Below are 16,271 nucleotides of genomic sequence, written 5' to 3' on the forward strand. Positions count from 1 at the left end.
TGTTTTTAATGAGTTTGGTCTCATCAGTTCAGTGCACAGTGTGCACCTGTTCACCACATGTTTATTACAATGTTACCTTTACACAGGGTATTTGGGTTGAATACAAATGTGTGATATTCTCAATTTGTATGTGTTTTATTTACAGCTTTCAATTGGTTTTCAATGTCATCATCCATTATATTGAGATTTTAATTCATTCAAAATCTTTATTTCGGTACATTAGAACCATAAAAGATACATAAAAATATTTACGAGTAAATAAAAATAAAAACATAGACTAATAATATTGAGATTTGAATTTAATGGGAAGTATGAGTGATTTGTTTTAATTGTCTCACTACTTCCTATTTCAGCCTAGTTTTTCTTTTGATATATCTTATTGGTGTCATCTGTAGATTCTGGATTCTATTCTTCTTTGTTCTTCTCTGTTTTTCTCTTACTGTTGTGTTCTTTTGTTCATTGGAGGTTTTCATCTCCTATTCTTTGTTAGTGTCTCGTATGACTTGTCTCTTTTTATACATGCCAGGCCAGCAAGTATATCTTGAGGTAGTCGTTAGGTGTTTTCTATTTTTGTTATTATTTTTGGGAGGAAAAGAGGATGGTATTCTCACCTTTTGCCTTTCTTTTTATCTGTTTGTATTTATTCTTTGTATTTCCTCTAACTAGGTTTTCCTTTTGTTTTCATTCAATATTGTTTTATATATGGAAGGAAAGGGGATATGTTATATCCTGGCTTTTATGTATTCAGGCAATCTCTTGCTCTGCTAGTGCAATGTTCATTAGATGATGTGCTACAGAATGTTGAGAGTCAGAGATGTCAGTTGAGAAGGGCTGAGCAGCATACTGGCTGCTCCTGGTGGGGTCTTTGTATTGGATTTAACTGGATGACTTATAACTATGTACAAATAAACATCTAAAGATCCTTTACACGTCTGGACTAAATTCACAAACAGCATATTTTGCAAAGAACTATACAGGGCACCACAAACTGAAGATAATGTGTGAGGTTTCAGCGAACATTTATCATTTGCACATCACCAAGTGTCTTCATTGTGTTAAAATCTTTGTTTCCATCATACTTCGGCATTACAAAAAGATTCTAAATATGTGCTGTGCTAACTGAAGTTATATATTTTTTTACTTTTGGCCAGTTTATTTACAGGTATTACAAAGCCAATTTATTTTGTGATTTTGAATATTTGGCTAATAAAGCTGCACTTTTAAGCCGTATGTGCGTATGCCTCATTGTAGTGCTATGTGCCAGCCCAAATAAACATCCACCAAGTAAACCTTACTGTGTTTTTTCTTTATCAACGCTTTTCAGATGTTTCTTTTGGTACTAATTAGCTGGCAGGAGTCGAACAGCTTGACCTTCCAGCTGTCTTTGCCTGTACCTGTTTCTGAAAGCTTAACATATAATTTAATATAGTTTTGCATAATGAGTTCTCAACAATAAAAACAACTTAGCCATTGTAACAGAATCATGGCTTAAATGATTCCTAGTCCCCATGCCTGGACCTCATAGTCCCCCCCAACTATAACATTGCCAGGAGACAGACAACATAACAAGAAAGGTGGTGGCATCGCCTGCATCTATCGCTCTAACCTCCTTGTAACAGAGCTCCTGGCAGATACTACTGATTGCTGCGAATACCTTGCCCTCTCAATTCGCAGTAACACCACTCAACTATGCAACCTCCACATCTTTTACCACCCCCCACGCACCAACTGGTTCCCTCAACAATGAGAGGAGATCCCTCCGACAAGCCGAAGGAACCTGGAGACAGCACCCCTCGGCCGCTCACCTAAAACTTCTCCGCCAGGCCAGATATACATAAAATAAGAACATCCTCAACTCAAAAAAAGAGTTCTTCAGAGCGGAACTAGGTAATGCCCAAAACAAACCACGCAAACTCTTCGAGTTGGTCAAACACCAATCGAACAAATTGACCAAAACATTGAAAGAAAACCCCAAGTCTCTCATCACTTCCGATGAATTTGCCTCGTTTTTCGCTAACAAAATCAAAACCTTAGGTAATGAACTTAGTTCTGCCTTACTCCCGCTACCGAACCTGACCTTCCACCTTCTCCCCGTGCCTCCACAGGGCTCACCTAAGAATCAAGCACACTGGACCGACTTCTCACTCTATGAAGTTGACTCTGTCGCCAAAATCCTTTCCACCTTAAACCAGAACAACCATTTCAACGACCCGCTCCCCTCAAACTGTCTGGCGACCGCCGCCCAATCCATTATTCCTAGCTGGACTACAATAATGAACGCCTCTCTCCAGCAGGGATCAATTTCTGACTCTCTGAAAGCGGCCGAAGTCCTTCCCATTCTGAAAAAGTTGTCGCTGGATCCAGCCTTCCCAGACAATTTGAGACCAATTTCAAACATTCCTCTCTTAGCTAAAGTGCTGGAGAAGTGTGTGCAACTGCAGCTAAGTCACCACATCAACAACTTCCACCTACTCGATGACCGCCAATCTGGCTTCCGACCTGGACACAGCACTGAAACCACCATGCTCCACATCGTCGATGATGCCCTACAAGCCCTAGACCAAGACAAAACCTGTCTCCTAATCCTCCTAGATCTATCCTCGGCCTTCGACACGGTCAACCACGTGATGCTACTGGAACGCCTCAAACTTAGGATGGGGTTAGATGGCCCTGTCCTTGACTGGTTTAGATCCTTCCTCCAAAACCGGTCTCAAAGATTCCTAATCAATGTTAACCTGTCCGCTCCCTCCTTGGTCTCGGTGGGAGTACCCCAAGGATCAACGTTAACCCCCACCCTTTTCAAACTTTATTTAGAACCCTTTACCGAAGTCCTTCGCACCACAAATATCTCCTACCATATGTACACCGATGACACTCAGATCTATATAAAAATCTCATCTCTCAAGTAGATTCTCTCCCTGAATGAGGCCCTGAAGCTGACCATCCAATGGCTCTCCTCCAACCAACTTTAACTCAATGGTAAGAAAACTGAGTTCCTTCTAATCTCCCCACCAAAGAGCAACTCTGAGATCCAGGCATGGATCAAGGCCATCACAGCCTTAAATTGTCCCCCGACCATTGTGGACTCGGCCAAATCTCTGGGAATAACCTTGGATTAAAACCTAAACATGCGAGACCACATCAACTTAATGGCCAAATCTGCCAGATTCCACCTGAGCTACCTATGGAAACTGAAACCCTTTCTTGATACTCCCGACCTAAAACTTGCAGTCCAAGCACTAGTCATCTCTAGGCTGGAATATGTCTGCACCACCCACTCTGGTCTACCCAAGATATCCCTAGCGCCCTTGAAAGCCTGCCTCAATGCAGCCACAGACTACTCACTGGCACTAGGAAATTTAATCACATCACTCCTCATCTGAAAACATTGAACTGGCTTCCTCTCGCGGCCAGAATTCAACTCAAGCTGGCATGCATCACGCACAAGGCCCTACAGTCAAACTCCCCTGCGTATCTTACACAGAAACTTGTGTTATCCGGAGGTAGCAGACACTCACGATCAGCCAATGCCCTCCTTCTCAAGCTTGCACGCTTTCGGGAAAAAAAACCTATAATCGAGCGTTCACTGGGGCTGCACCAAGAATGTGGAACTCCTTCCCACCCGTCATTAGAAGAATCCCCTCTCTGGCACACTTCAAAAAGGAGGCTAAATCCTTCCTCATGGGTAAATTCCTCAGCTAAACCCGTCCCACAACCACCTCAGACTATTGCCATCCTCCTTAGACCTCTCCCCACCAAGAAACCAGGGGCCTGTTTTTCAGCAACTATAATATTGACTATCCTTGTAACTCCCACTCCTCTTGTAATCAGCACCTCCCTCCCCCTGCTGAATGTACAGTATACTCTTGTTTTATCATGCCTATTGTGTGACTATTTGACTCTGTAACGCGCTCTGATACCCTAACGGGTCAAGTTCGCGCTCTATAAAACAATAAAATAAATAAATAAATAGTTAAGTGTAAACAGATAATAAATCCAAAACCGGTATGAAAAGGGAGCCCCAAAATATGTTTTTACCCACAAAATCTTAAGATGGCACTGATGCTTGACCCAGTGGCGGCCGTCACAAACAAAAAGTGGTGCGGTGGGTGAAAGGGAGCCTTGGTGGACCGCGGGGGGAGAATAGTAACAAAGTAAAACTTACCTGAAGCTGCCGGCCATCTCCCGCAACACACCTATGTGCTTTTCATTCCTCCTTGTGCCAGCAGACACTGGGACAGCATCAGACTCCCTGTGCAATCCCCACGCTGCTCTCATGCTTTGAGAGGAGTGCTGGTGTTGGCCTGAGCAGGCTGGTTTGATGCTCTGCTCAGGACAGAAAGCCTGTGGTGTTTCTCCAACCCGGCTGTTCAATACAGCCCGGTTGGAGGAACCTAAGTGGGCATGTGTCTTCGGTTGGCTTGAGACGGCCAGCCAAGCACACATGCGCAGTTAAAAGTGCACAAAGCCAGTCCTCCTCCCCCCTCCCATGGCCCCGGCCCCACTCCACTCCACCCTGCACACGCTGGCTCAGAGCCAGCGGGTAAAAAATAAAACAATGATAGTATATTGTTTTATTTTTCACCTGCTGGCTCTGAGCCAGTGGGTCGATGCACCTCCGCCATTGAGGAGGAGCCGCCCCTGCCTTGCCCTCTACGTATTGCTATTTATTGATGTCCTCTGTTTTCTCAAGGCCTGTATTCCCAAGCCCTGGTGTTCGCCATGTTTGAATCTGAGCGCTGAGTGCGCAGCCCATTTTAACAGCAGTTCGGTGTTCTGTAAAACATTGTCTCTGCATTTGACAAGCACAGTAGATATACACGAAGCGTCACACTCAAAGTTTATTCTATATGATGCCTTAAAATATGTTCAGGCAAGAAACAAGAAAAAAAAAGTTCCTACCTAATCGAAGCATTTTGAACTCTGGCAAGGCAGCGGAGGCACACAGCTGATAAAAGATGTGATAATTTCTCTCTTCCTCAGCCTTAAATTAAAAAATACAATTACTAGTATGAAACATGCACCGGTTTTAAACAGCACAATTCTCATTTGCTTAACTGCACATTTAGCAAGTAAAATTGAGTTTGGGACTTGAAGTGGCAACCAAAAAAAGCATCAGACACGCCTCCTCTCTAGCTTAGAGCTGCTGTTCACAATAATTATGCTGTCTCAGTAAATATATGTACAGGCAGAAACAATTACTTTGTAAGTGTTTCACACACATTATACACAGGCAGTATGCAGTAGGTGCTATATACACGCTACAACAAGCAGAGACTATTTTTGTTAGTGCTACATGCTACCTACAAAGAGGAAATGCATTGTAAATGTTGCGTATACACACACTACAATTCTTTACCATGCAGAAGAAAACAACATTTAATGTAAATACTGTAACAGGCAGAGGGAATTCTTTGTATGTGATATACACTCTGTGCACACTTTAGAAACAATTCTCGTGAATGCACACCCCACATGGGCAGAGGCAACTATGCAAGCTCCGTATAAATACTAGAGGCGAGGAGAGACGACACTTAGGCCCCCATTAGGATGGCGGGTGGTCTTTGCCCGCCCGTCATCCTCCCGGTACAAGGGACCGCCCGCCAAAAGGGTGGGGGTCCCGTGAGGGGAATTAGGATGTGCCCGCCACAGTGGCGAAAGCATCCGGTATTTTTACCATTGCGGCGGGCGGTGCTGAAAGCACCCCCCGCCGCAATGTTAAAAATACATGGTGCGCATTTCAAAGCACAACGTAAGAGGCACTGCGCGGTGCCTGCCACGTTGTACTTTGAAATGCAGGGGGGTACCATAGGTACCCCCCATGTGCACCCCCCACCCCTCCCGGAGTCCCTGGGTGCCCGCAACGGGCCCCCAGAGCATACTCTGCATGCCTTTCCGTGACGGCATTGCCGCCACAGAACTGCATTGGCAAATGCCCATTGTGATATGGCTGGTGGTGTCTAATAAACACTGCCACCATATGAACCCTTTTCCTCCCAGGTCTAAAAGCGGCGGACAAAGACAGTTTTAAGTGCCGTAAGTACACTGCACAGAAACAGAGGCAGAACTCTCTGTAAGGGCTTTATGCACATTAGACAAAGTCAGAGGCATTCTGAGCAAACACTACACTCACACTGAACGGTCAGTTACTGTACCCGGGTTACATACCTGAAACACCACCCGGGATTTCTCCAAAAGGTAGGTCCGCATGTGAGCACCGATAATTCGGTACCTCCTTTCAAAGCCAATTTCAATATACTTTCCAAAGCGGCTGCTGTTGTCATTCCTCGTGGTTTTGGCATTACCTATGGACTGGGAAGAGAATAAAAATGCAAATAAAGTCTGCAAGCACCACTGATGCAATGGTCGAAACGCATTTGATGAAAAACTGTCTCTGATGTCACACTGTTAAATAGCAACAAGTTTATTATCAAAATCACAAAACCATGGGGACACTAATCGTGTAGCTCCTTGAGGAATCCTTCGGGAGAAAGGGAGCTCAGTGATAAAAAAGCCAGGTCCTGTACGAGGCGATCAGTCGGACTAAACACCACTTCTAACTTTCGTCTCATAACAAGGCACGTTAAACAAACTCCCCCACAAACACACAGTTCAGTGTCCTGATGTGCAAGCACTGGGCATATGCGGTGCTTTCTGTGGGTAGGTACCGCCATAATACACGCATCAGTACTTCTTTTTTTTGATAAGGAGAGTGGGTACCTGAAATTCTCAACAGGAATCACCACCTGTGGTCAAGTACTGGCACTTCTCAGTAGGAAGAAAGTGCTCTTGCACAGGACCAGCACTTATCTGTATCCATGTAAAGAGCAGGGTTTATGCCAAACCCACTTGCAACAGATGGAACGGTTCAAGTGTTGAATGCACCAGTATTGAGCGATTTTGACTTTTGTTCATGTTCGATAAATTTGGCACTCGTGGGTGTTAGAAAAACCCAGAACCTACTAGTACAGAAAATATTATGTAAAGATGACGTACTTTTTCTATTTCTAAAATCCATGACCCAACAACTTTTGGGTTGGTACGTAAGTTTAACACGCCATTCATGATTCAATGAAACAGTTGTGAATTCGTGTCATTTACCAAGTAAGAAGTCATTCATAACTGGCTAGAAAACTAGTAAATATACGGCAACCTCACTAGTATTTGTAAGATGCACACTGGAACTGCCAATAACAGATTAATGAAAATCGGGCACACTTCGTTTTCTGAATTCAGGCTCTGTGCATATTTAATCTTTCAGCAAAAATGTTTTCTTGAAAATGAGTGCAGACCGTGAAGTGAAAGGGTCCGGGGCACTTCCCCACTGCTGAGTGCAGCTCTACACTGCAAATACTGACCTTCAAAGAGCGATCAAATGAGCTTAAAAAAATTACACAAATCCACCACCGTCATTTTTAGTTAACCACAACCATTCAGTAAACTCATCTTATACTACTGCAATGAGTCAAAGTTAATAAAATATATTATTAAACTCACCTGAGATTTGAGTGTATTTTACCAAAAAACTGAAAGTATCTTACCTCATTTCATAAACCGTAAAAATAAAACAGCATTTAGCCATACATATTATTTAGTTCATGAAGTAAGTAAATATGGTGTACCGCTGCCTGAAGACATATGTAGTGATGCTTGCCTGAGTGCGCCATCCGCCTGCCTCCACCTGGATCATCGCAGAACCCGATGGACGTGGAGCAGCAGGGGAAAGATCCAACTTAATTCCCTTATTCCAGTCTGTGGAATAGTAAAATTCCTTCAGGGTTAACCTGGGCACTTTGCCAAGCGTTTGATTGGTTAATAGTTAATTGAGCTCTGACTGAAGGACTCGAAATCCAATTACTTTACTGAAAGAATCTTTATCCTGTCTCCTGTTGACAAATGTATTTATTTCCTGGAGCATTTCCTTAACATCAGTTATTTATGGACCATGATACTCAAGTAAAGAAGTGCAGCAATTAAATGAAGTTGTTTATCTGATAGGAGGTTGGTCCTGCAATGCCCAAAGACTATGTTGCTATTGTAACATTGCGTGACACAGAAAGCCATGAAATAATTGTAGCTGAAACGCTGCACAGATGGTATATTTTTACCCACCACTTATTTTACTCCTTCTTTCTTGAATAGCATCACCAGATAATATCATACTCTATGGGCTTGATTACGAGAGGGTCGGTGTGTTTTAACCAGTGTGATAACCTGTTGCGGACGGTTCAGAATTAAGAGTTGGGACTTCTTTATCGCCTCAGAGAATTATCGGATGCGTTAAATACCTCAACCTTCGTTAAATTTCGACAGGTCAAACCTGCTGAAATTGAACTGGGGAAATGTGTACGGTACTTACTGTACCACAAGATTTTGGTGCGTTAAACTTCAAAATCCGAAAACACGTGATACGTGCCATTTATTGCACCTGATAAATAACGCAACCTGGAGTATGATTAGTTATGAGGTGCGATAAACGGCACCTAGTTTCAACACGAACCCGTAATCAAGCTTTAGCCTTGCTGGAGTTGGCGGGAGGACCAGTTGGGCCTCATTCACAAGTGGCATGGGCATGTCCACCTGTCCTGCAATTTAGGAAAAGGAACAGACTATTTAATTTTTAGTCTACTTCCCAAAAAAAAGGATCCCATTTTTTTCTAAAGTGTATCTGATTAGCTTTTGCTTTTGTGATTCATATAGCTAATGTTTGTGCGAAATAGTATTGGAAGGATTTCCTTAATTTCCTATTTAATTGTTGTGAACCTTGTGTGCAAGATGCAAAAAGGACACTTCAGAAAAAGATTTGTGTTTATCTGTGTGTGTGTGTATATATTGTGTATTTTTTGCTGACCACATTCAGGAGTAGAAAAACAGGAGTGTGCAAAAGGGGGTGATCTTGGGAGAAGTGGGTGCTTACAAAGTTTCTTGGGAGTATTTTACTCCTTTGTCAGTCGATTACGGTTGCTCATTCAATAGAAGTGGATGATGAAAACTACACCATCATACAACACTCATATGCTGCAATAATTTTGGTCTAGTTTGTCAATATCTAATATTTTGCTGCATCATTTTGTTTCAGAAGTAACTTATTTTTGTTCACAACTACGAAGGCTATCTAAACTTCTCTGCCAAATGAGTGCTTTGCCATGCAGTGCACTGTGAATCCAGGGATGTCATGCAATTTGCATAGCAACACCAATCCAAAACAGTTCAGAAAGAGGATCCAACCAGCGCCATCAAGTTACGCACTGTGGCAACGACGGGAAATTCATCACCATTTTTTATTTTGTTAATGACACTGATTAAATATTTCTTTGTTTCCCCAGTTCCTACCTATCCACGGATCTCTAAGAAAAAAATAGCGTTTTTCTGTGGATAAGAAATTTGCAGAGCTCTGTTATACAGTTGGTGCAGTCAACTGAATTCTAATCGGTGCTAGCTGTAGCAAAATACATTTAAGCATCTTGGAAACAGCACAAAATTCAAGAAAGCATTGAAGTAGGATAAATATAGTGCCTGATGAAATCACACTGTATAAAGCCAGAGGGGGTTGACTACTTGATGAATCTCCTTTGTGAGGTTTTTATTAGCACTTTAATGGAAATTTTTAAAAAAATTAAATGTACTTTTTTATTATAGTTTAAAATATTAGGGATTTACTTTGAGAAATGCCTTTGGTAAATCAAATTTAAAATAGCAGTGAATGGAAGCCAAAAAGATTTTGAACACACAGTCCACAAAAGGAACACGCAAAACTTAGAAGTACCATCTACAAGTTGAAACGCTTAGAGAGGCAATTCAACATGTAGCTTCAATCTGGCCTAAGCTACTCGCATACCACAAGGAAAACAACGTGGTGGAGATTTGTAACCACTGCATAGAATATTTGATGTACAGATTTACAGTTTAAATACAACACTACAAGAAGGTTCCCCACTTACCTCCATTATGGGATTTGAAGCCAAAACTTTCTCCTCCACATTGGTGTCGCTGGCAGAACCGCTGACAGTGGCAAAGTATCGCATTGCATATTTGGCAGAGACAGTTTTTCCTGCTCCCGATTCCCCACTTACGATGATTGATTGATTCCGTTCATCTCTGAAACACATGCAACATTTTCATTACTCATTTACCTTCTAAAGGACCCCAGATCCACTACAAATCAGCCAGATGTTCATTTTCCTCATCTCCCCAAGGGTACAAACCTCTGATGCATTTTCTGGAAACACAGAAGTCGGTCTTCTAGACACACTGGCATCAAGGACTTAATGAGACAACCCAAATCAGAAAACCAGATGCAATGCAACCAACCCACTAAGCAAACATTGAGCGAGCTGTGTTTCGGGTAAAGATCAAACTCATGAGACATTACAGGATAGTCAGTGGTAACCAACCTATCATTTATTAAGAAACTGCACATTTAAGAACACACAAGGGATACATTTTAGAGGTTTATTTTAAAGATCAAAATCATAGTGGTGTGCATACAATATGAAGTGTAACCACAATAGACCCCTAAAACTGCACAAGCATTTACTAAAAACATGAATAAAAGGAACCACTCCTCCAGGATTGCTTTTATAAATGTATAGCAATTCTTCCCTCATTTATCTACTTCTTATCACTAATTCAATTTTAGCACAGCAGAAAATATTACCTATTTCGAGTTTCAGAGATGGTACACACCCATATACATGTTTCAATAACAGAGTTTATGTTTAATGCAATAGCAAGGTCAGCTAATCTCGTTTCCAGAACCGAGCTGTACTTATAAGTCAGCAAGTGAAGGTTAAGGGCCGGATTACGAGTTTGTCGGTCCTCCTGTAAGACCACCACTGGTGCGCCCACAGGAGGACCGCCAAGCCTGTGGTGCACCCGCCTGCCAGATTCTGAGTAGAGTCTAGGATAGGCGAGTGGTGCGGGCGGTCTCACAGCAGCAGCATGCTTTGGCTGAGGGTTACAGCCAGAAGTCATGCCGCTGCCGTGGGACCACTAATACCTTGTGTGCACTGTGTGGCATGCACCTTGTTGTGCATGCCATACAGTGCACTCAGGAGCATGGACTTGTGGAGGGCACATCTTGGGAATTCAAGGGTTCAGGGTCCTCAGTCTATTAGCTAAGAACAGTTTTGTTGCATTTTATTGTACCTATAAATATTGTCTTCAGTTAAGTGGCTTCATCAAACATACTGTTTAGTTTTATCCGTTTCTGGGAGATCCCATAGGCTCACTGCCTTTGGACAAATTTGGAGAGAACTGGCACACAGTTGCTAGACCGAAGAGGCGGTATTTATTTGGTGAATGAATAGCCGGAGGAATCTAAAGTGAAATACATGAAAGCATAAACACTGAAGACGTATCATGCATGAATAAATGACTGTCACCCCACTGACAATTGTATAATATAAGGAGCAATGAATATGCTACTTTTGGCAATCTTTTGAAGACTTAAAAATGGAACACCAAAAAAGTTCCATAAACCAAAAATATGAATAGAAGAATTGCAAGGGGAAATCTTTATTTCATGAATTACACAATGACAGTACCAATAACCACCTAACACAAATAGGAGGCGATTGACCAATGATTAGTCAATAAATGTATTAAGGATCCCTGAGCATACAATCAATTAATTTAAAGGCACCGCTAAGAGCGTGAGAAGATAGTCACGCAAGGCTCAATATAAATTTCATGTAAAATGTAAGCTATGGGAAACAGGCTGAAACATACCAGAATATCAACAAAGACAATGAAGAGTCCTGGAGACCAAAAATCCTGTGAGCCAAATAGAAGAAAGGGGATCCAAGAGAACTGATAGAAAAACCACCATTATCAGCAACCAGCCAAAGAAGGAAAAAAAACAGGCAATGCCAGGGTTATAATTCTCAGCTAGAGGGGGCTGACTAGAAGGAGCAAAGAAACTACATGCTCGGGGAGAGGCAGGCATGAGAACAGGAATTACAGCTATTAATCAGAAGCATGTAAATGAGAATGCGAAAAAAGTCAACCAATGGCAAGCAAAAGGATGGCACAAATCCCACTGTAAGTGTTGTTGTCCACAATATGTCTTCAACAACAAATGCCTGTAGATGACACCTTAACATATATACTACTTTTAAAAGGTTATGCACAAATGCAGCAAGGTCACACTGCCCACCCAACCTGATTTGTCTCATGACTTTTGTCGCCATCATTTTTACAATCTCTTTTTTGGCTATTTCACCAACGAACATTCCGTTCTGTGTGCAGTGCTCCTCTGTTTCCCGGAGCCTAGCGCGCAATATATAAATACACCATACAAATAAATACAAACCTTATCAGCATTTGTATTGATTTTTACGCGTACCGTTCTCTGAAAAAAGTGTTCATATTTACCAAAGCTAGTTTTGTGTTCTAAGAAAGCCACAAATAAAGTAAGTACAACCTAACCCTGGGTCTCTGAGACAGGGAAGACCTGACCCAACTGATCCTTCAAGAAAGAAGGGGTAAAATTACATATTCTTAAAACCACCTTTAAAACACGCCGGAAAGTGCCCTTTGCTTTTGCTTATGTTTCATTGAAGTATCCACCTGCTGCTCAAACCTTCTCTGGAGGAAAGGACCTAAGTTGTCCATCAGGGAAAGAGGTCAACCGACACCGTAACTCTACGAAGCCATGGAATTGGCTAGAGGTTTGTGCCACGCCCCTGAAAAGTAGTGCTAAACTGACTCACTGCACCATATTAATACAGCAGTACGAGTGATGCTGTCCCTTTATTAAAAGCCCTAGGCTGTGGTTAGGTGACTAAGATGATGAGATGATCAACTTTGTTCACACCAGATTCATCATCTTGTGTTGACGCTATATGTTCTGTCAAATTCTAATGCTTCACCGAACAATCATTTACTGTAAGCCAACGCGAGTCTGAGGTCGGCCAGAACAGTGAAATTATTTTCAGCACCACATGCTAAGTGCAATGTTCCCAATCCACTTCCTTACATGTTAAATGGGTCATACTTGATATTTTTAGGTTCCTTTTTGGACTCTCGTGATGGAGGTGACCCAGCTGGCTGTTGAGTACTGTCTTTGCATAACACGATCCTTACTGGTCTAAAAGGATTTCTTCAAGCGACCATTCAGTGATTACCTTTTATGCAAGGACACCAAACGATTCCAAAGAATTGGCAGGTTTTGGGCATTCCCATGAGAGATGCTGCAGCCAGAGCCTAACACGAACATTGTGCCTGTCTCGCTAAATGTGCAGAAAAAGGACAATCTGTCGGTTTGCATCAGCAAAGTTGAGTCAGAAAACTCGAGCTCATACTTATAAAGAAAGGGAAAATGTTATAAGTAATAAACAAAAAGGAAAAACTCAAGAAAGATTCACCAAAAAATGATTTGTATGTAAGACGGAAAATAAAAGGCACAATATTATCCTAAAGGCATTTTTCAAATTGGCACCGAGTGGGATGCAGGAGGGCCTTGAACAAGGGGACAGAGGTGGGCACCTGAGGAGTTGTAGATAAGAGCATGGAGAAACCAGATTCACTGACATGAGAAAAAACACAGCAAGAGAAATAGCGTAGGGAGGGCTCAGGATGCCAAATGGGTGCAAAGGACGGGGGGAGTGGAGGGGCGAGCGCAAATCGAATACCCCCAGCACAAAGTAAAAAGAAATCTGGAACAGAGAGTGGAAAAAGAGTTAGTGAAACGGGGTTGGTGAAATATAGCAGCAGGGTGGAAATTAAAACCGAGGGACCAAGGATGGAGACAGCTAGAGATAACTAGGGCAGATAAAGTAAACTCTAGGCTGAAAGCATCTTCAGATTCAATTTTTTTTTTAAAAGGACAGCATAATTATGGCATAGGGAACAGCGAAAGGTGCAGTTGGGAGATATTAAGAAAGAATTGGGGGCCAAATCCCCCACAGGCGAAGAGAGAGCTAGTGGATTAGAGTACCAGTGGTCATAAGGCGGAAAAAAAAGAAATGTTATAAACATTAAGGTCAGTAACATTAAAACTAAAGAAAAAAAAAGACAAAATGAACACAACTCAACATTTTTGCGCTCATTTGTTTAAATTACCTTATTATATACAATCTGTCTATCATGCGTGGGTACTGTCTTCAGTCAAACGATCTGCATTGTATTTTAAATCCCATGTGAGCAATGTGATCCTATATAGTTGAGATCACTTGTACCTTGGGATATCCCCGTCATTGGTGAATAAGGGATAACCACATAGTGATTTTATAATCACCCTCCACGTTTTGTAATTTATACATCGTCTCAGCAGTACAGAATGCATGTTAAAGGGTTTGATAATTCTGCGTTGAATGTCTATTTGGGCAAACGTCAGCGATGCGGGAAAAAAGCGCCAGATCACCTTGAAAGAAGAGGCAACCCCTCTCAATTGACCTTGAGCAAATTGAAACCCGTCCACAGAGGGAAGCTATATTTAGCTTGCTGCAGGGTGGATGCCAGTCAATTCTATTTATACACACAGTTACATGTTTCTTTTCATGCATCAGCACCGTGTGCTATGTTCCCGCGGATGCTATCTAGTATAATACCGCATTATGTCATTCTTGAATTCTGCTTTTTCCCCAGAAAAGGAGCTTGGTTGGTGAATACCGATGCCCTCATATCACAAGGTCTGTGGTCTTAAAGGGGCCAAAGGTTCTCTCTCGGCAGGGCCGGACTGGGAACCAGAACCGGCCCTGGCAAAGTTATTGGCCGCCCCCCGTGGGGGAGGGGGGGCACGACCGTGCTCTGTGCCAGGGCCGGTTTTCGGCCGTTTTTGTTACAGGACCGCTTTTGCAGCAAACGGCCCTGTAACAAAAACGGCCCCCAGGGGCCCAAAACCGGCCCCCAACCATGCGGCCCAGCGGGGGATTGCCCGGTGCCCGCAACGGCGGGCCTGTCTCTCGGGCCCTTCTACAGGAACATGATTGTCTTTATTTTTTGCAAAATAAACAGACCCATTATCCTTCCTCTAGGCAAATGACCATCCACTTACCACTCCCCCCAAGGCCGCGCCACCCCCGATCAGTGCCGGCCACTCCTGCTTTTAGCCCAATTTACTGCGACTGCAGCAGTAGCCAGTTACCACCTTAAGTAATCGTGTCTTCCAGTGCTTTGTCCTTGGTATGTAAATACTGGGCAAATGGTGTCAACAAAGCACAATCAGAGTGGAGAAGAAGTGCTGAGCATTAGGTCGGGGTCCGGCTGGCTTCGCTTGCAGAACACACCAAGCCTCGAGCAGCCAGGCTCAGCTTGATCACATGTAACTCAAAAACAACAACATTCCAAGTATGGCTTGAATGTAAAATGGCGAAATGTGCGAGTCATGGAATCTTTCCAGAAAAACTTTTAAGAATATGTAACAAAATGTGCGTTTCTAATGCCCAGTGCTTCACCAAAAATAAGAAAGCGAAAGTAAAGTAGGTGTGTTATCTAACATTAGAGAACTTGCAGGTAAGAAGGGTCATTATTATCATTTTAATCTCTTTTTGGCCAGTTCTTTGTAGAATCAGATGTCAAAAAAGAGGGGCATTATGAACTCTCTCCTCTGTCGTTTAACCATAATTCAGAGCCTATTTTGAGCAAGTGAACCTAACAACATCTGCCCCCCTTTAATAGTAGGTCGATATTTCTGTGCTGAATGTTTCGCCCCAACTAAGCATTGTCCGACTGCGGTCTCACAAGGATGCACAAAAGCAGTTCCAGACCACTCAGTACTGCTCTGCTGTGAAATTAGGAAAAGCCGGCTTTAACTGAGAATTGAAACAACATTCTGGCTAACTCACATATTGTGAAACTCGGGGATGCTGGCTTCTTAGGTTTCTCTACACCTCCACTCGCCCAACACCATGAATCATTTGATTTTGCTACACTGGTTAACTGAGTTGGCTGCATAGAACTGTTTTTGTTCCTTTCTGTGTAGAATACCATAGGCTGTACGCCTGAGACCAGTTTAGTCCGGCTGCTGCAACATTTCATGACCTATTGCACTGTCTCTCACGTTCTCCGCAACCATTTAACATACACTGGTTCATCTAAGATGTATCTCATCACCAGCCTACTCTTACATTGTCACACTAATGCAGATGATGCTCAGTTTTTTTTCAGTGTACCACACACTGGAACAACGAACGGTGGCCCCCGGGGCTGGGCTCAATCCTAATACTAACCAAACACGCCTGTAACCTCAGATTCATCCTCAACAGCCAGCTATCCATGAAGAAGCAAGTCTGCGCCATCTCCACCGCCTGCTTCCTCATGCTCAGGAA

At 42.7% G+C, this 16,271-nt stretch overlaps 1 protein-coding gene across 5 annotated transcripts in view; it reads right to left on the reverse strand.

Annotated features, from left to right (window-relative positions):
* Window positions 1-16,271, reverse strand: part of MYO5A (myosin VA) — a 712,580-nt gene that overhangs the window by 253,951 nt on the left and 442,358 nt on the right. For all 5 annotated transcript variants that reach the window (XM_086958311.1, XM_086958310.1, XM_086958309.1 and 2 more), the window contains exons 5-7: window positions 9,942-10,098; window positions 6,169-6,312; window positions 4,903-4,984 (exon numbers count right to left, since the gene is read on the reverse strand). In XM_086958311.1, coding sequence (XP_086814437.1) covers window positions 4,903-4,984; window positions 6,169-6,312; window positions 9,942-10,098 — 383 coding nt within the window. The remainder of the gene's footprint in view (window positions 1-4,902; window positions 4,985-6,168; window positions 6,313-9,941; window positions 10,099-16,271) is intronic.

Source organism: Lissotriton vulgaris, chromosome 2_1 (genome assembly GCF_964263255.1).
Source record: "Lissotriton vulgaris chromosome 2_1, aLisVul1.2, whole genome shotgun sequence".
Lineage (NCBI taxonomy): Eukaryota > Metazoa > Chordata > Amphibia > Caudata > Salamandridae > Lissotriton > Lissotriton vulgaris.